The sequence below is a fragment of the Zootoca vivipara genome, chromosome 13 (assembly GCF_963506605.1).
Source record: "Zootoca vivipara chromosome 13, rZooViv1.1, whole genome shotgun sequence".
Classification (NCBI taxonomy): Eukaryota; Metazoa; Chordata; class Lepidosauria; order Squamata; family Lacertidae; genus Zootoca; species Zootoca vivipara.
Window position 1 is genome coordinate 8,186,329 of NC_083288.1, and position 24,430 is coordinate 8,210,758.

The window sequence follows — 24,430 nt, forward strand, 5'->3', positions numbered from 1 at the left end:
GAAAGTGGGGGGGGGGAATCATTCAAGCTATGCAAGGGATGGTTACCCTTGTTTTGTGAGGAAAGCCTGTGTGAATACTGTAAATAAATACTGTTTAACAGTCAGCCTCCATTACTTCTTAACATACCAGAGCAATGCCAACAACTTTGGAAAGAAGGCAGATAATCTCACGTAGAGGACTTTTGCACAAGTTACAAACAAGTATGACCTGCATACCACTTATGATGTGCAAAACGTACAAATTTTGCATCAGAGCCCAGTATATTTGGTAATCCAGTCCCGAAAGTAGGTCACTCGTGTGTAGACTCCAGGCTTATTTGGCTTAGCACATTCATCTCCCCAGCTCACTATGCCGACAAGATACCACATGTTTCTTGTGTCAGGTGTAACCAGTGGGCCACCAGAGTCACCCTAGAGGGGGAAGAAAGGGAGTTTAATAAAACATTGATTTTCAGTAGAAGCAGAAGATTAAAGAGGCAGCATCAAGCTAAAATATATTCATTTCAAGTGAATGTTAAAAGTACATTCAGGTGTTGTACTTGCTGTTGTCCCTCCCTACCCATTTTGCGAATGTTATCCCCTCCCCCCAAACCAGAGGCAACAGGATAGCTATTTTTGAATTTTGCAACAGTTTAATCAAAGAGCCATGCATTTCTGCTGTGCCAGAAAATACATGGTGTTAACGGAAGCAATTATTTGTGTTGGGTTTCATGTGTGTATCTCTGGATCAGAGCCAGTGAGAGAGAAACTAGACTGAGTAGTAGTAGGATATATTTGCATGTTCGACACATACCGGTAGTGGTTATTCATTCAGAGAGAGGGCCCCTGCTTCATCCCACATTGATGTGTTTGTAAGAACAAGAAAAGAAGTCTGGATTTGAAAGATAACTGGTATTCCGCGAGTTCCAATAGGTAAAACACAAATGGAAAAGGCAGGAAAGAAAGAGAGGAGGAGCAAAAAAAAAAGACGAAAGGAAGAATGAGGGGGAGAGACCAGACTCAGTCCACAGTCTTTAGTCTCAGACATGGCTGCTCCTAAGGCAGACAGAAAAGAAATGAGTGGGAAGGTGCTGGCCTTACCCTCTGGGTATGCCACTCTGCTCTTGGGTTTGACCTTTGCACCGAAAACAGTTGAGTCTTTAGCTCTAGTTGTGTGCTGTGCTATGTGCAGACGAGGAACCCATATGGGGAACTGCAGAGACCACAAAGAAGAATGCTTAGTTTGAGCATGTACAGATGGAGCAACTAGAGCCAGCTGCTGTGTTTCACATTCATTCTCTCCAACAAGAGCTTCTCTAGAGAAGCCATCCCAATACAGATGGCGGATCTAGCCTTCCAGCCTTGAGATGGAAGCACAGACTCAGTTCAGGGCTCACTGTGGCAAGGACCTCTGCCTCTCCTCCGTTCTTTTGTTTTTAGCTGATTTATTTGTTTGATGTTGTGTTTTTACATCTACTGCTGCTTATTTCATTGATTGCTTTTATTTTGTGCTCTATACCCCACCCTGGTGTCTGTATTAATGAAGGGCAGGTTATAAATATTGCGTTTAATAAATAAGAGTAAGTACGGGACATTGAGGAAGGTTTCTAATACAAGTTGTACCTCGGGTTGAGTACACAATCCGTTTCGGGGTGCTGTTTGCACCCCGAAAAGTACTCAACCCGAGTGGCACTTTAACGTATGCACAAAGCACCAATAGAGCGCTTCTGCGCACGCGCGAAGTGCGCAGAACGCTTCTGCGCATGCACACGCAGCGGAACTCGGAAGTAAACACTTCCGGGTCCGCCAAGTACGCAACCCGAAAGTACGCAACCCGAGGTATGACTGTACTCAAAACCAGGAAGTAATGTTCCTTTAAATATATATATTATAAAATTATATATATATATATATATATATATATATATATATATATATATATATAATAAATATATATATTAAATATATTCTTCCCACAGGAATGTCACCTTTGTATACAGGGGATTAATTTTATCAGATGAGAGTGGACATACCTGACAGGAATCTACTCCTCCTTCCAAGTACCCAGCACATATCATCCCAGGTGTTATGGCCCCATTGTACACTTCTTTTCTGTTACAAGTGTTGGAGTCTATGAGCTTTACTGTTGCTTCTTGAAGAACATTAGGAGTTTCACCTAAAGGGAAAATATTCATCAGTGCATCAAATAATTTTGCTCTAGGTAAGGCAAGGCATAGAATAAACTTTTATGGTGTGTCATATAAGATTAGCCACAGCTGCTTAAACCTGCATGAATATAAGAGATTTAAGGGGGGAGATATTTGTGTCTCTGCTGTTGAGCCATTCCCTTCTAAGCTCCATGATTTCTTCTTCCACTCAGGCGAAGATTTCTTTCATCTTCTCTTCACCTTCCTTTCCTCTCACTTTGGCAGCTTGGGGGAGGGGTTTTTGCCCCTCCGCAATTATCGTTTCATTCCCTGCTCAGCATTTTCTCATCTCCACAGAAACCAGCAGCCCTCAGCAGTCTGCTGTCACTCCTCTGCTCCCTGCCTGGCCACTCCCTGTACAAGGTTCCAAAAACTGTATGTACAATTAGATGGGAATAGGGAAGTGTGAACACGTATATGCATTTTCAGCATAGCCCAGAGGCCAGTTTAAAGATGGCATTGGTGATTTAACATAATCTCCTGTGCAAAAAAGAATCCATTCCTGTCTTCATCTCCTTAAATCTTAACACTGAAGAAAGATACGTTCCCACCTCTACCCTTAATCTTATCATATGAAATACTGTCTTCTTCTAAGTAGATGTGCTTACCATCATCACTCATTGCTCCCCATCCTGTAATAACAGCATCTATATTATATGGAATCATCTCACTTGCATCTGGAAGGCAAACCCGATGAACAGCGCTTGTGAAGTCCACACCTTTAGCCAGCTGCAGAACAGCAATGTCGTATTCATGGGCTGGATAACGGTACTTTTCATGAACTATAATGGTCTTGACAGGCCGTACAAGTAGTGAAGGTGTCAAATAGGTTCCAAAGCTAACAGTCCATAAGCGTGGGTTACTGGACCTGAAAAGAAGCAACAGAGTGAATCCCAGCATTGCTGAACTTGTTCATATGCAGATACACAACAGAAATACAGTGGTGCCTCGCTTAACGAATGCCCTGCTTAACAAAATTTCTGCTTAACGAAAGGATTTTTCGAGCGGAGGTTGCCTCGCTAGACGAATTCGTTTTATGAAAAATTTGTCTAGCAAATCGCGGTTTCCCATAGGAATGCATTGAAATTCAATTAATGTGTTCCTATGGGCAAAAAAAAATTCAGAAAAAAATTCAATGCATTCCTATGGGATTCGCTAGACGAATTTTTCGTTATAAGAAAAGACCCGTGGAACGAATCAAATTCGTCTAGCGAGGCACCACTGTACTAGACTCCAAGAGAAAGCAGAGAAGGGCTACATGTATTCTAGCTCCTGTTGAACTGATTATGATGTTACCAATCAGCATTTTGAGATTCTTTGTTGTCTTCATCTTTTCTAAAGAAAAAGCAAAGCAACAAGCTACAATCCTCACGGTCACACAAGGCCTTGGAAGTATGTGAACGGCATCTAGTGAAGACCCATCTGTGAAAGGATTTGAGAAGGACCTCCACTTTGGTTGGTGGAATGTTATTTCTCTGCACAAGCTGCTATTCCTCCTTCTCCCATTGCTATTCATATCTGTCTCCCCGATTCTGAGTACTTTTGTCAGTATACATGTCCCCAAATCAATATGTGATGAGCTAATACAAAAACTGGGAGAGGATTTTTTAAAAGAGCATCAGTGGGCAGGAGGAGAGGTTGCTTAACCAAGGCATCCCCAAACTTTGGCCCTCCAGATGTTTTGGCCTACAACTCCCATGATCCCTAGCTAACAGGACCAGTGGTCAGGGGTGATGGGAATTGTAGTCCAAAACATCTGGAGGGCCAAAGTTTGGGGGTGCCTGGCTTAACCCTTCCCATGCCTGCTAGGTTCTTCTTGACAAATCGGAACTCCCAGCTGAGAGCCCAACTAGAGAAGAGCAGTATAAATGTGGCAGAGGGAGGAGATGTTATTTACAGATGATAATTCTCAAGAGGGGGGAAGGTTATGCATCCCTCGCCCACTGATTCCCTTCCAATACTTACAACTCACATTAGCATTACAAAGAAAACAGAATATTGTGAGTCCACTGTTTAATCTCTACAACATGTATTTCTAGCTAAGGCCATACTCTAGGCTAGGTATCCCCAAACTGCGGCCCTCCAGATCTTTCGGCCTACAACTCCCATGATCCCTAGCTAACAGGACCAGTGGTCAGGGATGATGGGAATTGTAGTCCCAAACATCTGGAGGGCCAAAGTTTGGGGGTGCCTGCTCTAGGCTGTCCCTATAGTTCTCCTTTCTTGACAGATACCACCACTCCAGTTCCTCTCCCCACACCCCAAAAACTAAAGGCAGATGAAGCTGTACAAAGTAGAAATGTGCATATGTGCTTAATTTATACAGTGGAACCTCGGGTTGCGGACGTAATCCGTGACAGAGGCACGTCCACAACCCGCAGCGTTCGTATCCTGCAGCCGCAAGCCAGAAAACCCGGAAGTACCGGTTAGGGTTACTTCCGGGTTTAGCCGCTTGCACATGCGCAGAAGCGCTAAATCGCGCTTCACGCATGCACAGAAGTGCCAAATCGCATCACGCACGTGCGAGGTACCACTGTAATTGGGAATCAGCTGATATCTGAAAAATGACTCTTACCCAGAGCAGTGATTACTCCAGGCATAGGCAAACTTAGCGCTCCAGATGTTTTGGGACTACAACTCCTATGATCCCTAGTTTGCAGGGCCAGTGGTCAGGGATCATGGGAATTGTAGTCCCAAAACATCTGGAGCGTCAAGTTTGCCTATGCCTGGAGTAATCACTGCACTGGGTAAGAGTCATTTTTCAGATATCAGCTGATCCCCAATTACAGTGGTACCTTGATTTAAGAACAGCCCTTTTTACGAACTATAGATGTAAAAGGTCCATGTTTGTGTTTTATGACCTTTCTCCGCAACTGCTTAACCAATTGCATTGAAATTTGGACACAATGTCATATGCAAATATCCAAGGGTTTACATACCATTTGCATAGACAGATGTCACACCTACAGCACGTAAAGCAGATAAAACCCACTGTTTCCGAACACAAAACTCAGATAGCCGGAGATGCTAGGAGCACAGGAGAGGTTGCACAACAGCGGCCTCTAGCAGCGGCTACACTGGTACTGCAGGTAGGAAATCTTCCCTCTCCACAACATCTAGGCTCAGCTTTACAGACTAGGCCGAGCAGAGGTGGGGGCTCTCCTGGGTGGGGGGAGGAGGGGCGTGAAAGGTCATGGCTCGAGACAGGGTGGGGCCAATCACAGAGATGAGCCACAGCAATGTGTGGCCGGGCCAGCTAGTTTGGTATACGAACTCCGTAAAACCAGAAGTAGTGTTCTGGTTAGTGAATTTTACTACAAATGGAAGCCGAGCAGTGGAAGGGCACCAGCGTTGGGAGGCCTCATTAGGGAAAGCGCACCTCAGTTTAAGAACGGTTTCGGTTTAAAAATGGACTTCTAGAACAGATTAAGTTTGTAAACCGAGGTACCACTGTACTGAACTTTTCCCTAATGTGGCAGCAGTGTTTTTAAATGAAAAGCAGTTTGCAGAGACTGCAATGTTGAGTGAAAGACCAGTAAGGTGAGGAAAATGGCAGCTCCTACAGTAATACCTCGGGTTACGAACACGATCCGTTCTGGGTCGCAGTTCGTAACCCGAACCACCATTTTGCGCATGCGCAAACCGCGCGTGCTGCTTCTGCGCACGCGCGTGCGGCGAAAATACTTCCGGGTTTGCACAGTTCGTAACCCGAGGTGTTCGTAACCCGAGGTGTTCGTACCCGAGGTACGACTGTACTTGCATTCATTGTTGTTCCCCAGCTATCACAGTAGGTGTCAAGAACAAAGTAGGCTTAGATCAAAATTACAACCCTGCAGCAGCTGCTTTTGGTAAAAACAAAGCGGGAGCTGGGATTCACGCAAATAAACTTCACCTGTAGGCTAGGCCTATGAGTTCACTGCAATAATACATCCCTTTTGTTCCTTCTGATTTTTATATAAAGGCCTGTTCTACAAGAACTTTTATGCTGTGAATGGGCTATAGCTCATGAGAGGAAACATGCTCAGCATGCAGAAGGTCCCAATTTCAGTGGCTGGCATCTCCAGCTAAAAAGGATCATGTGCTGGAAAAGACCACTGCCTGAGTTCCTGGAGATAAAATGAATTGCCCAGTGTTGTCTACTTGGTCAAAGTAGACAATGCTGAGCTATTAATTTTATTTAATAAAATTTGTATACCGCCTTTCATTTCATTTCAAGAATGTCAAGGTGGTTCACAAACAAAACGATCAAGTTACTTCAATAAAACACATTTAATTGTTATTTATTAAATTTCTATACCCTACTTCATCTGAGGATCATAATAGGGGACAGATAAGAAAAGTGTGCACAAGTATATGCATTTTAAGGATAGCCCAGAGACCAGCTTAAAGGTGGCAGTTGGTAGTTTAATGTAAGGAAAGGTAAAAGGTAAAGGACCCCAGATGGTTAAGTCCAGTCAAAGGCGACTATGGGGTTGCGGCGCTCAATTCGCTTTCAGGCCAAGGGAGCCTGTCCACAGACAGCTTTCCGGGTCATGTGGCCACCATGACTGTACCGCTTCTGGCGCAACAGAACACTGTGACCGGAAACCAGAGCGCACAGAAACACTGTTTACCTTCCTGTCACAGCAGTAGCTATTTATCTACTTACACTGGCGTGCTTTTGAACTGCTAGGTTGGCAGAGCAACGGGAGCTCACCCAGTCACGGGGATTTGAACTCACGACCTTCTGATTGGCAAGCCCAAGAGGCTAAGTGGTTTAGACCACAGTGCCACCCACTTAATTTAACATATAATTCAACCATGTCCTGTGCACTGGTGACAGATATGTTCCTCAAGTTAAAATATCAATCATAATAAAACACTAAAATGTCACAGTAATGGGGAACAGTAGCAACTGGTAAAGAAATTGGTAAAGCAACAGCTAGAGCCCACCTGTTCTCTCCCCGGGAAGATCATTCCGCAAGGTAAGCTAAATGAGCAGCTTCATATGTTCTCAACAAGTCAGCAAGACATCTCTCATGACATCAGAGAGCTTGCTTAACTTTATAATTCAACCAGTACATACATTTCTTATTCCAGTTGAAAACTTACTCTTTGAAGCAATGAGCTGCAGACACAAGCCACGTGTTACTGATCAGCGTTGCACCACAACGATGGATGTTATTCCGCATGAGACTGGCCTGCCATGGCCACTCTCCAGACCCCCAGATCTCAACTCCTCCAGTTATTCTTGGAGAAACTGTTGATCTGTTATATCGAAGCCCACAGACTGTTAATGTCAAGAAAAAGTTAGATGTTGAGGTTTATGAAATAAGCCTGCTGATCTGTCTACCGCGGTGTATGTGTATACCAGGCATGTCCAACTCCCAAGAGACTGTGATCTACTCCCAGTATAAAAAAACTGTCATTGGACAATTGTCATTGGAGGGAGGAGGAGCGTGCATGGGGTGGGTGGATTGCCCACAGCTTTTTAGCTTTCCCCCATAACTTTTTTTGTACACGATAGGGATCCCACGATCTACCAGGATCAGCCGGGGATCTACCGGTAGATCACGATCTACTGGTTGGACATCTCTGGTGTATACTGATCATAAAATCATTGGGGGGGGGAGACCTCCATCTTCACTGGGGCCTTCTTTCAAAACCTGGGTCAGTTTTGCCACATGCTCCTAATTCAGACTCTGTATGGCACCGTGAGCCCACAAAATTCTATATACTTCAGTACTCTTCACACACTCTTCTGTATACTCCCTCTTTCTTGTTAGGCTCTGCAAATTTACCATAGTCAAAATATGTATTCAGTACCTCATTAAACCAAACACTTAGATCATGGTGCTTATCCCATGGATACGTGCATATGGCAGGCTAGCTCTCATGTAGTAATAAAGATAATTTTCTTTACTAGACATGCATTTTACTAATTTGAAGTGTTTAGATTCCTCCTCTGAGCTGCAATGCTTGGAATGGCTTAGAACAACTTTAAAAATGGCTGCAAAAATAAGATAAAATCAGCAGGAGACTCCCCTTTCTATAGCCCTCCATTTTGAGAATTCTCCATTTGTTACTGCTCCTTGCTTCCTGCTACTTAACCAGTTCCCAATCCACAAGAGGAACTCTGTTATTCCATGACTGCTAAGCTTACACAGGAATCTTTGGTTTGGTACCTTGCCAGAAGCTTTTTGAAAGTCCAAGTGCATTATGCCATCTGTATGCTTGTTTACACTCTCAAATAACTCTTAATAGGTTTATATTATAGAAGTCATGCAGGTTCTGCTTTAGCAATGCTTGTTCTTCTATATCAGGCTTCCTCAAACTCGGCCCTCCAGATGTTTTGAGACTACAATTCTCATCATCCCTGACCACCGGTCCTGCTAGCTAGGGATCATGTAGGCCAAAAACATCTGGAGGGCCGAGTTTGAGGAAGCCTGTTCTATATGCTTGCTTATCTTTAATGGTACTTTCCACCAGTTTTCCCATGCAGACATTAAGCTAACTGGCTTGTAATTTTCAGGATGCCCCCTGTATCCCTTTTTTTAAATTGGTGTCACGTTGGCTACTTTCCAGTTCTCAGGTATGGAGGATCAATTTACACCTTTTTTTGTTAGAAGATCAGCAATTTCACATTTGGGTTCTTTGAACCTGGATGGACATCATCCAGAGCCAGCCATTTGTCCGTTTTTATTTTGCCTATTCAGCCTAGAATTTAATCATTGATTAATCAAACCATACAACTTCAATTTGCTATCATGTAGAAAACAGAGGTCGTTTCTAGACATAAATAGATAAACAAGCCATGTCCGTCGGGGTTGGTTTCTGGTAGGGATGTGCTTCAATCTCAATATTGTGTTCAAACCTCAATTTGGGACTTTGTAAAATAGCCTGGTTTGCATAGCTGCCAAGTTATCCCTTTTTTAAGGGATTTTCCCTTATGCTGAATAGGCTTCCTCACGAGAAAAGGGAAAACTTGGCAGCTATGCTGGTTTGGCTCAGACCAATCCAGAGGCTGCTCAACTTGGCTTGGGAGTTTTAGTGCACTTTATTTAACCTCCCCATATTCATTATTGGGGGATCAAAAACTGGTTATAACGTTTCCCCCTTTTGACATAAGTGTATGAAATTTGCAGGCATGGTAGTGCCACCCCACTGTGAATAAAGCATACCAAATTACAGGCAAATAGATCCAGAGGCTTTTGTGCAGCACACTTCTAAAATGCGTTTTCACACACACACACACACACACAAAATTACACCTTTTTTATTATTTTGGGGCAGAATTGGAAGAAATTTGCAGGCATGTCTGTCCCTTCCAAAGCCATAAATCCCATCAATTTTCAGAAGGTTAGCTTCAATCATTTTACTTCAAGAGCAGCCATTACAATTTGGGATGGATTTTTTAAAAAAGGAATAGTTTAATCTCTTGTAGTGTTTTGTGCGCAGTTTGACCATTGCAGACCTGAGAAAGATGCCTTAATAGCCCTGCCAAACTGTAGACAAATGGTTCAGGGCCTTTTGAGCTATGCACCTTTAGCGGGGAAGATGAACTAAGGAAAATTCATTTTCTGAGTAAAATCATTTCAATTACAAGCAGAAGAGGACAAAAGAGAGGGCAGAGCCAATCAGCAAGTTTATGATTCTCATCCACTCACCTTTGATGGAGGAGCCAATCAGCAGCTTGGCCCTGCTTCTTACTATACAAGAGGGCCAATCCCCAAGGGGGGCAGAGAATACTTCTCCACCTCTTTCAGAAAATCAACCTTATGGGCTCCTAATAAGCCCAATTTATACTTTGCTAGATTAGTCAAAGACCTGATCACCATGAGTCGCTTAGAAATGTCTTCAAGAGAATTACTGCATTTCTTATAACTAATAGGAAGGATTTAAACTTACAGTCACTAAAGAGTTTTTCAGCCATTTCTTTCCTCATATCTGGAAGAAAGACATAATCAGGATTAGATTGCACTGCAGTCATCTGACATCTCACTCCAAGTTAGAATGAATTTTGGAAAGAGCTACTTCAAATTAGATTGAATAGATAGATGATTTATTACAAGAACGCCTGTGCTTTTTGTTAAGACACAAAAGGGATTGATGGATTTATTATTGAAGTGATTTACATATAACAGTCAAAATAATATCCCTGCAAGTCATAAAACAATTAAAACATTAGCATAAAAGAACTGTTACTGTGGCCTAAGGCAGTGGATTAATTCAGATTCTTTTATTGGTATCCATTCTAGTCGTCACTTAGCCATGAAGCTCACTGGATGACCTTGGCCTCATCACTGTCTCTCAGCCTACACAAACTCCCAGGTTTGTTGTGGGGATAAAATGAGAGATTTTTTGGGACTCAAAATTAAGTAAAACGCACTATGCACTATCCGTGTATAAGACAATGCCTTATTTTAAACTTTGAAAATTTAGGGGAAAATATAGTTTTAAACATGGAAAAATACGGTAATCGTGCTGGGAAAGATCCTGTCCAATATCTTGGTGGAGCCACTTCCAAGCACAGTAATTGGTACTGGGGTACATAAACCAATTCAGCACAAGGCAGTTGCTTATATGTACTGGCACCAAATATTCACAAGGTGGAGCTCTGTATCAAATAAAATTATACAGTAGCATTTATTCCCTGTGCCCTTCAGTTTTGCAATATTCAGAGCAACTTACTATACAGTAAGGTTTGAAACAGCAAGGCAAGAAAGACATATCCCACAACAGCTTAATACAGTTGTCATTAACAGAAAAATCAGCTCATTATATGGTCAAAGGCCTGAGTAAAACATGTCAGTTTTGACCTGGTGTCAACAAAAGACAAACAGTTCATCGCCAAACCAGCGCCTCGGCAGACAACATTCTATAATGTATTGTCACAACTGAACCACACGGACCCTCTCTGGATGCCACCCACCTAACTTCTGAAGGCAGGGAGACCCTGAGTAGGCCCTCTGAAGATAATCTCAGCATTTGAGCAGGCTCGCGTTGGTGCAGTAAGTCCTGAAGAGACTCAGCACACAAAACATATTCTAAGTCTCTTTAAGTTTACTTCCAAAAAAAGTGAGCAATAAGTACAAGCCGTCAATAATATATAATATAGGGCAGGCATCCCCAAACTTCAGCCCTCCAGATGTTTTGGACTACAATTCCCATCTTCCTCGACCACTGGTCCTGTTAGCTAGGGATCATGGGCGTTGTAGGCCAAAACATCTGGAGGGCCGCAGTTTGGGGATGCCTGATATAGGGCTTCAAAGGATATGGCCATCACTTTATATTGTGTGCAGAAATGGACCAGAAGATGCTTAAGAACTGGAAAGATCTGTTCCATCCTACTAGTCCCTGCCAGAAATCTGGTACCTGCGTTTTGAACTTCCAATTTTTTCTAAGTTTTGAGAAGCCAACCCCATGTACAACAGTAATCCAGTTTTACGTTTACTAGCAGGTGAAGCACAGTGGCCATGTGCCAGTGTAAAGTGGTCTACTTTAGGTGGTAGCATGTGGGGGTATAGATGAAGGCAGGAATGATGCAACACGTCTTTTTTAAGGTGTTGTGGGGGCATTTGTGAGAAATAGAGTTAGATATTGATATCACCTCAGATCTTTGTGTGATCTTACTCAGCACCAGCAGTTTTGGCCAAAGGGTTTCACATAAATTTTAACATCATTTACTGTAATAATAAGCTCCCTCAACTACCATTCTGGAATGAGGTAGAAGCAGAACTGATGAAATACATTGCCCCCAATTTTGATCCCAGACAGCTTCACTCAGAGAGGTTACCAGAGCACTGGAAAACACTTAGAGGTCCAGGAGAATTAGAAGTGTCACATTCCCTAGTCCTAATACAGGTCATCCATCAGAGAAACCAAGTCTGTATCCAGGCCAACCAGAACAGAAACCCAATAGAAATGAAGCCAGATGATCCATCTCCTACAGGAGCAGGTTATTGGCTAGGAGCAGTGAGAGTTGAGCAACAGTTAATAGGCTGCACTCCTTCAAACACCTTGTCCACATCCTCAGGCATCAACAAATGACATTCATCCAATAAAACAGGACTAGGTGGTATTGCGGAACTGCAGGAATAGTGTCATCCAAGTTATTGAGATGCAGGTGGTTTTTTTTAGATTGAACTGATGGCCAGTTTATTCAGGGCAGGCCTCTAAGGATTCCTTTAAAATGTTTTGTTGTTGCAGTTGCAGAAACAAATCTTCCCATATCAGACATGAATCTCATTTTTAAGGCAGTTATATCTTTGCAATGGCAGTTATATCTTTGCAATGCAAAGAAATAGAGGAAAACAATAGAATGGGGAAAACCAGAGATCTGTTCAAGAAAATTGGAGACATGAAAGGAACATTTCGTACAAAGATTACCATAATCAAGGACAAAAGTGGTAAGGACCTAACAGAAGCAGAAGACATCAAGAAGAGGTGGCAAGAATACACAGAGGAATTATACCAGAAAGATATGGAGGTCTCATACACCCCAGGTAGTGTGGTTGCTGACCTTGAGCCAGACATCTTGGAGAGTGAAGTCAAATGGGCCTTAGAAAGCACTGCTAATAACAAGGCCAGTGGAAGTGATGATATTCCAGCTGAACTATTTAAAATTTTAAAAGATGATGCTGTTAAGGTGCTACACCCAATATGCCAGCAAGTTTGGAAAACTCAGCAATGGCCAGAGGATTGGAGAAGATCAGTCTACATCCCAATTCCAAAGAAGCGCAGTGCCAAAGAATGCTCCAACTACCGCACAATTGCGCTCATTTCACACGCTAGCAAGGTTATGCTTAAAATTCTACAAGGCAGGCTTAAGCAGTATATGGACCGAGAACTCCCAGAAGTGCAAGCTGGATTTCGAAAGGGCAGAGGAACCAGAGACCAAATAGCAAACATGTGCTGGATTGTGGAGAAAGCTAGAGAGTTCCAGAAAAACGTCTACTTCTGCTTCATTGACTATGCAAAAGCCTTTGACTGTGTCGACCACAGCAAACTATGGCAAGTTCTTAAAGAAATGGGAGTGCCTGATCACCTCATCTGTCTCCTGAGAAATCTCTATGTGGGACAAGAAGCTACAGTTAGAACTGGATATGGAACAACTGAGTGGTTCAAAACTGGGAAAGGAGTACGACAAGGTTGTATATTGTCTCCCTGCTTATTTAACTTATATGCAGAATTCATCATGCGAAAGGCTGGACTAGATGAATCCCAAGCCGGAATTAAGATTGCCGGAAGAAATATCAACAACCTCAGATATGCAGATGACACAACCTTGATGGCAGAAAGCGAGGAGGAATTAAAAAACCTTTTAATGAGGGTGAAAGAGGAGAGTGCAAAATATGGTCTGAAGCTCAACATCAAAAAAACCAAGATCATGGCCACTGGTCCCATCACCTCCTGGCAAATAGAAGGGGAAGAAATGGAGGCAGTGAGAGATTTCACCTTCTTGGGCTCCTTGATCACTGCAGATGGTGACAGCAGTCACGAAATTAAAAGACGCCTGCTTCTTGGGAGAAAAGCAATGACAAACCTAGACAGCATCTTAAAAAGCAGAGACATCACCTTGCCGACAAAGGTCCGTATAGTTAAAGCTATGGTTTTCCCAGTAGTGATGTATGGAAGTGAGAGCTGGACCATAAAGAAGGCTGATCGCCGAAGAATTGATGCTTTTGAATTGTGGTGCTGGAGGAGACTCTTGAGAGTCCCATGGAAATAACCAGGCTAGCTTCCTGGTGTGGTAATAGCCCTCTAAATGTGGGCTGTTAAGGTAACAAAGGAAGTGGCTCCATGCCAGATGACAAATGGGCGGGGGGGGGGCTCCCTCTAGCTCAGGGGTGGCCAACTTCCAAGAGACTGCGATCTACTCACAGAGTTAAAAACTGACAGTGATCTACCCCCTTTTTGGGGATTCAGGTCAAAGTTGTGGAGCTTCTTTAGGGAGTAGGAAAGCGATGCTGAGCTTTTTTTTTAGGAAGGAAAACCCTGTTTTGGGTGGTTCAGGATAAAGTTATTGAGCTTTTTTTAGGGAGGAAAGCCCCATTTTTTAGGGGTGCAGGGCTTCTTGGGGGGAGCCGGTGATCTACCAGTGATCTACCACAGACATCCAGTGATCTACTGGTAGATCATGATCTACCTGTTGGACATGCCTGCTCTAGCTCACTGGTAGATGGTTAGAAAATAGGCCAGAGCTGTGTTGTGTGTGTGTGTAAGCTAGAAGCTGGAGGAAGAAGTAGACTGAAGCCCATGAGGGAGAGACATGCCTGATTTCTGCTTGCATCCTAGGCTGTGACTATGAATGAAGCAGGACCCTCTTGGCGTGTTAATGCTCTGAACCCCTCCATTGTAGGCTCAGGTTGTATGTATGTGTAAATAAACCATATAGTCATAAAGACACCACAGTCTCAGGTGTGTCTCATTTCCAGCATCTGAAACCCCTGGAATCTCATCCCGCTCAGAGATTGGTTATAAGTATTGCTGCAGGCCACCTCAGACTTCCAAATGCACATGGCATTTGGGAGAGTGTGAAAGGGGACAACTTCTATCGTTTTGTCACATTAACAAAACTATACCGAATTTCATTTTGAGATATTAGAAGTAAGAGAATAGGAGTCCTGCTTTCTATAGGACTGTTGTAGCCACGACCTTGAGCTAATTGTTTGATTTCTTCAAGGCCCATTAATGCCAGGATGGATTGGGAGCTCGCATCCAAAATCTCACCAAACAGAAGAGAGGACAGGTCTGCACTCCAAACTTAAATTGATTTAACTTTTAAGTATTTGTCTCATAACCCCTGGGAACTGTGCTGCTAGGAAAGGCAGTGGACTTTCGAACAGATCTTTGCACAATTGCAAAGCTACAGTCCCTCGGAAGAGTAAATAACAATGGTGTTTACACAGATTTCTCTCACACAGCATCTTCCGGTCTCTCTTACTGCCTGATGCATCAAAGCAACAGCAGAAGGAAATATAAACCTGAGTGTATATTTCATCTTTAGAGGAATAGAGATAGCTTGAAAGTTGTTTGGCATATCAATTCTGGGCTGCTTAGCTCAGAATCATCCAGAATCAAGCCCTGAGACACCTCAAGAGAAAACCGCTTTTTGCAAATAGCCAAAAACCCAAATAACCACCTGCTATGATTCAGCTAAAAGAGTGGGTTTTCGTGGCGAAGGCTCCAGAGCAAAGGAAACGGCGTTCGGACATGCAGCTTTGAAGCACAGACCTGTGCCTGGAAAGAAGCCCTAACAGAGGAAGTTGGTATCAATCAGAGCTATGGATTAATATTGCTGAGGCTCCACCTTCACAGTGGTGCCATGTTTGCACAACAACAATCAGAGGGCATTGGTAGCCATCCTGTCTCCTGAGTTCCCCAACCTTCATCAGCTGTGGAATGCCATGGGATCAGTGCACACCAGCAATCCCAGATTAATAGCTTCCACCGTGCCTGGCAAAGCAGTAGTCATAAGAGTTATTTATGAGACTGGTTGTCAGCATTCCAATGCGAATTTCACTATCCCCCTCCAGGTTGCTCCCACTTCTGTGCCAGGAGAGATGTGTGAGATAACAAGCACATGCCTTGAGAAAAAATGTGATGACACAGTTGGTAGCAATTCAGGTCAGATAGCGATCAGCATGGCACCCAAGGAGGATCTTATAAGGGGGTGGGGGAGAAGAGAAGCTCTTTCCCTTGTTTGTCATTTAAATTTTTTTGTTCGTTTTTTTTTTAAAGCCAGCAATATTCTGAGCTGTTCAGAAGTTGTTTGGGGTCTTATTTTCTCTCCCTTCATTTTGAGAAAAGAGAGCGCTACAAGGCACTGAAGCTATCACTAAACCCCCAAACCTATTTACAGCTAGTCTACTGGGAAGAAGATACAGACAGCAGAGAAGAGGCAGGATGTTTTGAAACACCGTCGGGAGGTTCAGACAGGAAGGCTACAGCAGCCCAATCTCATTCTGATTAATTTGGAGTGTATGCCACATTTTTGAACACGTGCATTCGTTCAAAATATTATTCCATAGCTTTCATCAAAGAAGGAACTGATTTCTTGATTCGGTTTTGTTGATTTATGCTTTGCCTGGAAGAGCGTTTTGTTAATGCACTATGTATCATCGGCACTAGCTTCAGGATTTGTGAAGAGGGCTAGCAGGAAGAGTCGATGGATAGACAAGTGACATGATTCAGGCCCCACCTTCCCCTTGGTTTTCTGTTACGTGAAAGTGTGAAGATCTTGGCCAAGACGATCACCTGGCCCTAGCAAGTATCCAGCTTTGGAAAACGCCAGCACTGGCTCTGCTTCTTTCACCCGTTTAGACAGTAGACACAAAGACTTAAGACCACCCTTCGTTGCTTGTTCATTAAGTGCTTAGAGCAATTAAGTCCATTATTAGTTAGCATCAAAGTAGGCTGAAGTTAAATGCTTTAATGCATTTAAGTCAGGGCAGCCCAAGACATTTTGGCACCAGAGGCAAACCACAAAATGGTGCTTCCCTCACCTCCAGGGGAGAAGGGGTGAATGAAGCTCTATAGCAGGAACAGGGTGGGGGGAATTGACATCAGGATCTGCTGCCCCTGTGGATGTTGCCACCTGAGGCAGTTGCCTCATCTTGTCTCATGGGTGGGCTGGCCCTATTTAGTGTGCATGGGGTTTTAGTGCAACTAAATGGCATAAGGCATCCCAGAACAAGATCAAGACCTGGAATGTGGCAAACAGGAAGGGAGACTTTAAACCAGTGGTTGGCAAGGTTTACCTTGCCTGGGCCGGATCACTCCAGTGGAGATCCCTCCATGGGCCAGATCGCACGCCCACGATTTCCAGCGTCTGTGCAGAGGCGATTTCTGGCACCATGAAAGTGAGTTCCGGTGCCACATTGCTTTAGCGCAGCACGCGGGGACTCGTCGAGCAGGCGGCTCGGTTCAGGGGCGGCTCGTGGGCCGGTTAAACGACACCCGTGGGCCGCTTGGTTGCCCACCCCTGCTTTAAACCATCCCCTCCTGCTGGAATCCTGACAGAAATCGCCCCTCCTCCCCATCACTGCTATTTACATTGAGAGGAAAACTCCTATTTGCACCGTTTGCTCCTACTGCAAAAAAATATTGGGGGGGGGGATGTTTCTCCCTTGCAGCCCACCATGCTTTAAAACATGTGTGTGTGTGAGGGCCTGCAGCACCCGGGAGGTCAAGCTCCCCAAAACTCAAATATCTATTAACAAGCCCAGCAAGGTGGAAAATCCTAAGCCACCACAGCCAGACATTACAAAAAATGAAACCCGCCTCCAGGATAATCCTAAATCACCACACCCAGTCACTGTTAAAACCCATCTCCATGAGAATAAGCCCCCCAAACCCCAAACATCATTTAGCAAGGAAGGAAATGATTTTATTCTAAAGAATGGGCAATGCCTGATGGCCAATCTAGAGCAACTTCAGCAGTCTCAGGATACACTGATCGATGAACTCTCGGCCCTAAGAAAACATATTTTCCTTCTAGCTCCTCCGGCCCCTTTGGATTATTATTACGCCAATCACAAAACAAAGCCCCTATCTAATGAGGAGTGGTTGGCATGTCAATACCTGACCCCGGAAGAAATGGGCCCCCCAACACTTCCTTCAACACCAAAATTGACAACACACCAAGTTGAACTGGTGCAGCCTAGGCCTGGAAATGGTTCAGTCTTCGTGGACAAACTTGGCACTTTAGAAACCATTCAGGCAGAAGACTGACACAGGAACCCAGGGGACGGGTGCCTTGATGGACAAACTGTGCACTTTAATTTAATCCGGGATGTGGCGGGAGGGGCTATACTTATACCTATTGGAGATGTCTGTCCATCCGATTCTACATATCATCATTATATCCTTCCTATTCAAGAGACTGGGCCTAGGGCAGATCTGTTATTGAAGGGACATCACTCCTTTGGGGAGGACGCTGACACGGGGCTAGGGATCACCACTGTCGATGGGCGAGGGAGGTATGGTGGTGGGGGTAGATTTCACAGACGAAGGGTTTTGAGATGTGGTGATGCTCGAATCCCTTCCAATCTACGCCCCATCCCGAGGGACGAGGGTAGGGTGAGCAGGGATTATCCACCTCCGTCACTGGTGTTGTGCAATGCCAGGTCCATAGGCAATAAAACCGCCACTATGCGAGACTTTTTTATCTCACTGGGGGTTGACCTGGCTTGTGTGACGGAGACCTGGGTACGTGAAGGGGAAGTAGTTGCATTACATGAAATAACACCCCCTGGGTTCTCCGTCCTCCACCAGTCACGGACTGTGGGTCGGGGGGGAGGGGTGGCGTTGTTAATCCGGGAGGATTGCTCTTTCAGGGCTCTGCCATCACCATCAATCACCGGCATTGAATGTGTTGGCCTAGTGTGGGGCACCAAGGAGGGCTTGGCTGTCTGGCTGGTGTACCGACCACCCAGCGCACCAGCAGCCACCCTGTCGGACCTGTTGGAGGTGGTGGCCGGCTGGGCCTTGGAGTTCCCTAACTTATTGGTTTTGGGGGACTTCAACATCCATGCTGATGCCACCCCCTCCTCACGGGTTCTGGACCTGGTGTCTTCCATGGCGACATTAGGGCTCTCCCAGTTTGTTTTGGGTCCCACACACCAAGCAGGCCACACGCTGGATTTGATTTTTGGTGCAGGTATAGATGTGATCATGTCCCCAATTATGGAAGTGCCATGGTCTGATCACTACGCTCTGAAAGCCAGGATTGACTTACCGCCTCTGCCCCGCTTGGGTGGTGAGCCGATTTGGGCTCGTCCGCGAAGGCTGATGGATCCTGATAGATTCCGTCAGGCTTTACGGGACCCTGCTCCCCCTGGTGGCTCGTTAAATGAGCTGGTCGAGAACTGGAATAACCGGCTCTTGGCGGCCATTGATGAGATCGCACCTAAGCGCCCTCTGCAACCCCGCCGAAACCGGGCCCCTTGGTTCACCGAGGAACTTCGGAAAATGAAGCGGGACCTCAGACGGCTTGAGCGAGTATGGCGGCATACTCGCGACGGAGCCTCAAGAACATCTTATAGGTCGCTTATGAAAACCTACGAGATGGCGGTGAAAGCCACAAAGAAGTCTTACTTCTCAGCTTCCATCGCATCCGCTAGCTCTCGCCCGGCACAACTTTTTCGAACAATCAGGTCTCTAACAACCCTTGAGGATCAGTCAAATTTAGGCACTAATTCGACCCATAGCTGTGAGGCATTTGCGAGCTTTTTTGCGGAGAAAGTCTTGACACTTCGCCGTGACCTTTCTGCCAATTTTGATACAATAGCGGAACTAGAGGCCCCTCGACTGTCTTCGAGTTTAGTATTGGACCATTTCGACCACATACTCCCCGCTGATGTAGACAGATTCCTCCAGGCTGGGAGGCCCACCACTTGCTCCCTAGACCCCTGCCCGTCCTGGCTGATTAGAGCGTGTCCAGACGAGGTACGGGGCCCCCTGGTTGAGATTATCAACTTGTCTCTCAGTTCAGGGACTTTCCCAGAGGAGTTGAAGGAAGCAGTGGTGCGTCCGCTCTTAAAGAAAGCATCGTCAGATCCGCTAGATCTATCCAATTATCGCCCTGTTTCAAATCTTCCATACTTGGGTAAGATAATTGAAAGAGCGGTTGCCGAACAGCTCGGTAGGTTTCTGGATGAAACATTGGCTTTAGATCCATTCCAGTCCGGCTTTCGTCCCGGCCACGGGACCGAGACAGCACTGGTCGCCCTAACAGATGACCTCCGTAAACAGCTGGATCAAGGCGGGTCGGGGCTGCTGATTCTTCTAGATCTGTCAGCCGCCTTCGACATGGTCGATTATGAGCTTTTAGACCACCGCCTTGCCGACGTGGGGATTCAGGGTACAGTCCAACAATGGCTGCGTTCCTTTATCTCAGGTCGGGGACAGAGGGTGGCGCTAGGGAGGGGGTTGTCACCGCGGCACTCCTTGGTGTGTGGAGTCCCGCAAGGTGCAATCCTTTCCCCAATGCTTTTTAATATCTTCATGCGCCCCCTTGCCCAGATTGTCCGGAGTTTTGGGCTGGGTTGTCATCAATATGCTGATGACACCCAGATTTATCTGTTGATGGATGACCGTCCTGCCTCGGCCCCGGACACATTGACCAAGTGCCTGGAAGCTGTTGCTGGATGGCTACGTGGGAGTCGGCTGAAGCTAAATCCTTCGAAGACAGAGGTCCTCTGGCTGGGTCGGGATGACATGGGGCGGGGGGGCCAACTTCCATCTTTCGCTGGGGCCCAATTAGTGTCAGCCCCTTCTGTCAAGAGCTTGGGGGTAACCTTGGATGCCTCCCTTTCCATGGAGGCACAGGTTGCAACCACAGCCAAGGTGGCATTTTTCCATCTCCGCCGCATTAAGCAGTTGGTCCCCTATCTCTCTCAACCTGATCTAGCCACAGTGATCCATGCGATGGTCACCTCTAGGCTTGATTATTGTAATTCGCTCTACGCGGGGCTGCCCTTGAAACTGACCCAGAAACTCCAGCGGGTGCAGAATGCCGCGGCGAGGCTCCTTATGGGGTCCCGGCTGCGGGATCATATTCATCCAGTGCTTTACCAACTGCACTGGCTCCTGCTGAAAAAGTTTGCTGACCCCATGTCTACCATCAGATACATCAGCACTGTAGCATTACTTATTTAAAAATAAATCAGAACTATGATTCACAATATGATATGCCTAAAATAGAAAATATGTTGCTTGATTGAAATTTAGACCTACCTTTCCCAGTACTTTTAGCCTACAAAACTTGTTCTTAAAAACAAAAACGAAGCTGGCAAGGTTGAGTAGGAACACAACATGATAAATATAACAAACCCTGGGATAGAAAGCCCAATCAATAGTTTAAAAAAAACTCAAGGTACTTGCCTGTGAGGGTGGAAGAGGAGAGGTTGATGCGAGCAGACCCAGGATACATCTTCAGCCTCTCCTGCAAAATCTTGTCAACTGCCATCCGTAGTGCCGTGTTATCAGTAGAAGAGAAGAGAAACATCAGCACAACTTGTGCAATCACTCCGCCTGTGTCTGGGCTGAAAGAGAACCAAACCACACACAAAAACTAACTGGTTGGTTTATGGCTGTGTCCACCCTATACCTGAAAGCACATTCAAAGCATTTCTCTCTCTCTTTCAATTACATTCTGGGCACCTGTCTGAAGTACAAAAGCTCATACCAATGACAAACTTAGCTGGTCTCTAAGGTGCTACTGGAAGGAATTATTATTATTATTATTAATATTAATATTATTACTACAGCAGACCAACACGGCTACCTACCTGTAACTAGAACTATGGATTCTGGGCACTGTAATTTACTCCTCAGGCCTCACCCACACCTCCATTTGCCCAACCACTGCCCCCCAGAAAAAAAACCACCCTTTAGCACTGAACAAACGGCAATCTGATTTCCCATGGACTGCTGTTCTGATTTTGCACTAAAAAGTGGGTTTTCCATGGGAAAGTGGCGAGGCAAAGGCAAAACAATTCAGACCAGCACGTGGACAATCCCTAGACATCTCACTGCATCTTGTGAGAGAGAATGGCATAGTTTAACTTCATATACTGTGTGAAGAAGTGCTTTCTTTGGTCTGTCCTGAGTGTTTAGCATCATTAGATGGCACTTGGTTCTTGTATTATAAGGGAGACAGAAAAACTTCTCCCTGTCCCCCTTTCTCCCAATGGATGGATATACTTGCTTCTGAATCCAATGCTGATTTCCTCTTGGTTCTAACCCTTTCCCCAGGCTGTTCACCTTTTTGCTACGCACACATCCACACCAAGCACCTTGTAAGTTTACCTTAGTAATAATTTGTTTTTAAATTAAAACATCCCAGTAAGTTCCTTTAAACTGATAACAGCTCAAGGGAGGCGTGAGGCATAGCTGCCAAGTCTCCCATTTCCCCCGGGAAATCCCCGTTTCCCAGCTGTTCCTAGCTGAAAAAACGGATTTTTTTGTTTTTCCCCGGTTTATTCTGGTGCGGCGGCCATTTTGGAACTGGGCGGAGCATGCTCAGAAGCAACTTTTGATGCTGCTCTGCCCAGTTCCAAAATGGCTGCAGTGCGACTTCTGGCGCGGTGGCCATTTTGGAACTGGGCAAAACAGCATCAAAAGTCACTTCTGAGCATGCTCCGCCCAGTTCCAAAATGGCGGCAGCGCTACTTCTGGTCTGCTATTTCCGGCCCGGTCCCTTATTTCTCTGACAGCAACTTGGCAGGTATGGCGTGAGGTGGCTTCATGACTGTCACATGAACTCATTGCTGTGCACATCTTCACATTTGGCCAAGAGGAGTGGGTTTTCCCTGATGAAGAGAGGGTTGTATATCTGACTAAAACAGTGCAATTCCACAGCATGCTCACTGCTCAAATTATGTATACTGTATCTGGATGCATTCTACAACATGTAACCATATTTTAGAGAACATATGGATTGCACACAAGGCAATACAGTGACACCTCTGGTTACAGGTGCTTCGGGTTACAAACTCCGCTAACCAGGAAGTGGTTGCTCCTGGTTAAGAACTTTGCCCCAGAATAAGAACGGGAATCGCGTGCAAGCGGCGCAGCGGCAGCAGAAGGCCCCATTAGCGAAAGCACGCCTCAGGTTAAGAACCATTTCAGGTTAAGTACGGACCTCTGGAACGAATTAAGTTCTTAACTCGAGGTACCACTGTACACCTATTGATGAACAGTAAATTCCGGCCATAAATCATTTGCCTCACATCTTGAGACTGGAATGCTTTCAACGGGGACGGCAACAATTTCTATAAAACAGTGGAAAGTTATTTAGCTATATTCATTTGACAGATGGAGAGCTAACCCATATGACATTATTTCCTAAAGCAAATGTAAGAGTAAGGACCTGAATTTATATTCCCCGAGAGATCACCTTACACTTAAGCCACCAAGCAATTTTTCCTTCCACCTTCCCATATATAAGCACATTGGGGCAGCATCTGAATTTATCTATTGTCATTAGAACATTGGACTTTCTCAAATATGTAGCAGCAAGTTGGCAGAGGATAGCTAAGTACAGTAGCTATCCCTGCGTATCACTATCAGATCTGGAATAGCAGCCTTTTGAATGACTTCCCACCTTTTATTCCTGTTCATGCCCATCGTGGTTAAATGTTATAGAAAAGAATAGCTGGAACCCACTAATTGCTGCTGGACATTATCAATACACTTGTGAGGATGATGAGTAATCCCAAATGAAATTAATGAAGCTTGCACAGTACTCCGCTTAAAGACTGTCTCCTTGTGTCTCCTCCTCTGTTTTGGCTTATTCACCCCACCCAAAGGTGGTTGCAGCATGCAAATTTGTGAAACCACAAACTGTATTTGTGCCAGCGCTGGATGATTCAGGTAGGAGGAGGAGAGGTGCATCTGCTTCTGTTTACACACCCTCACAGAGGCAATTTTCAATGAAGCAAAATGGAAAGAGAAAAACACACAGGAAACAACAAGCTTTTATTGGACCAAGACAACCCTTCCCATCAAGAATACTGATTGAGTATAATCTCAGAACGGGGGTGTTCAGAAACCAATTCCTCCAGTTCGGAAATCATCGAGCCATTATGAATTGAGCCCAGCCCACCTTCCAAATTCCAGGTGAGCCTGTCATGGCATAGGATTGGCCTTCTCAAGTAATTTCTTCTTCTTCACCATTCCCACACATCTCCAAAGTTATCAAGGGTAAGAAGGCAAACTAGCAGTTGAGAGAGCTTGCAAATGTTTCAGAGCTCAGAAACTCACAACTCATCACAACTTTTTAAGTACAGGAAAATGAGGCAGGACATAACTGGTACACGAGAGGGCTGGCTCCCCAGCTTGAATCTTCTTGAGATTTGTAGAAGTGGCAGAAAACTGAGCTCTCCCCAAAGAAATGTCCAGAAAGCCACAGAAAGACCCACTCCATTCTGAATCCGAATGGGCAAGTTTCGTTCATCAATAACCATGAACAGGGCACCCCCCCCTTATAGAATAAATATGCTTCTTATGAGAGCAAAGTTTGTGCTCAGGAATCAGCTTTAGCATCTTAGCATCAAAAATGAGCTATCAACATGAGACCAGTTGACGGTTCCCCACACATTAGCTGTATACCAAATAATGAATTGCATGTGTGAATTGTTGGCAATGAGACAATGGAGTGTGCCTCCAGGGGAGAAGTCAAACCGCTGCATCAGCAGCACCGAAGTGACCTCCCCAGGGCACAAGGTGTATGAAGGTCCTGGGCTGCCCAGTTGACA

The 24,430-nt window shown here is 45.0% G+C and overlaps 1 protein-coding gene across 1 annotated transcript; it reads right to left on the reverse strand.

The window, feature by feature from the left end:
* Positions 1–63: 63 nt before the first annotated feature.
* Positions 64–23,300, reverse strand: LOC118094551 (transmembrane protease serine 11E-like). The gene is made up of 6 exons (XM_035135068.2): positions 23,278–23,300; positions 21,054–21,214; positions 7,278–7,455; positions 2,795–3,054; positions 2,013–2,155; positions 64–411 (listed from the first exon to the last, which is right to left on the reverse strand). Exons 1-6 carry the CDS (start codon positions 23,298–23,300, stop codon positions 250–252), a joined length of 927 nt encoding a protein of 308 aa, XP_034990959.1. The 3' UTR covers positions 64–249.
* Positions 23,301–24,430: the final 1,130 nt, after the last annotated feature.

Bases quoted from the DNA above. Each gene is read 5' to 3' on its own strand.
- LOC118094551 (XM_035135068.2), bottom strand. From the start codon at position 23,300: ATGGGCATGAACAGGAATAAAAG. The intron at 21,215-23,277 runs GTGGGAAGTCAT...GTTCTCTTTCAG, and splicing joins GGCATGAACAGGAATAAAAG to CCCAGACACAGGCGGAGTGA. The intron at 3,055-7,277 runs GTAAGTTTTCAA...GCTTCTTTTCAG, and splicing joins GCAGCTCATTGCTTCAAAGA to GTCCAGTAACCCACGCTTAT.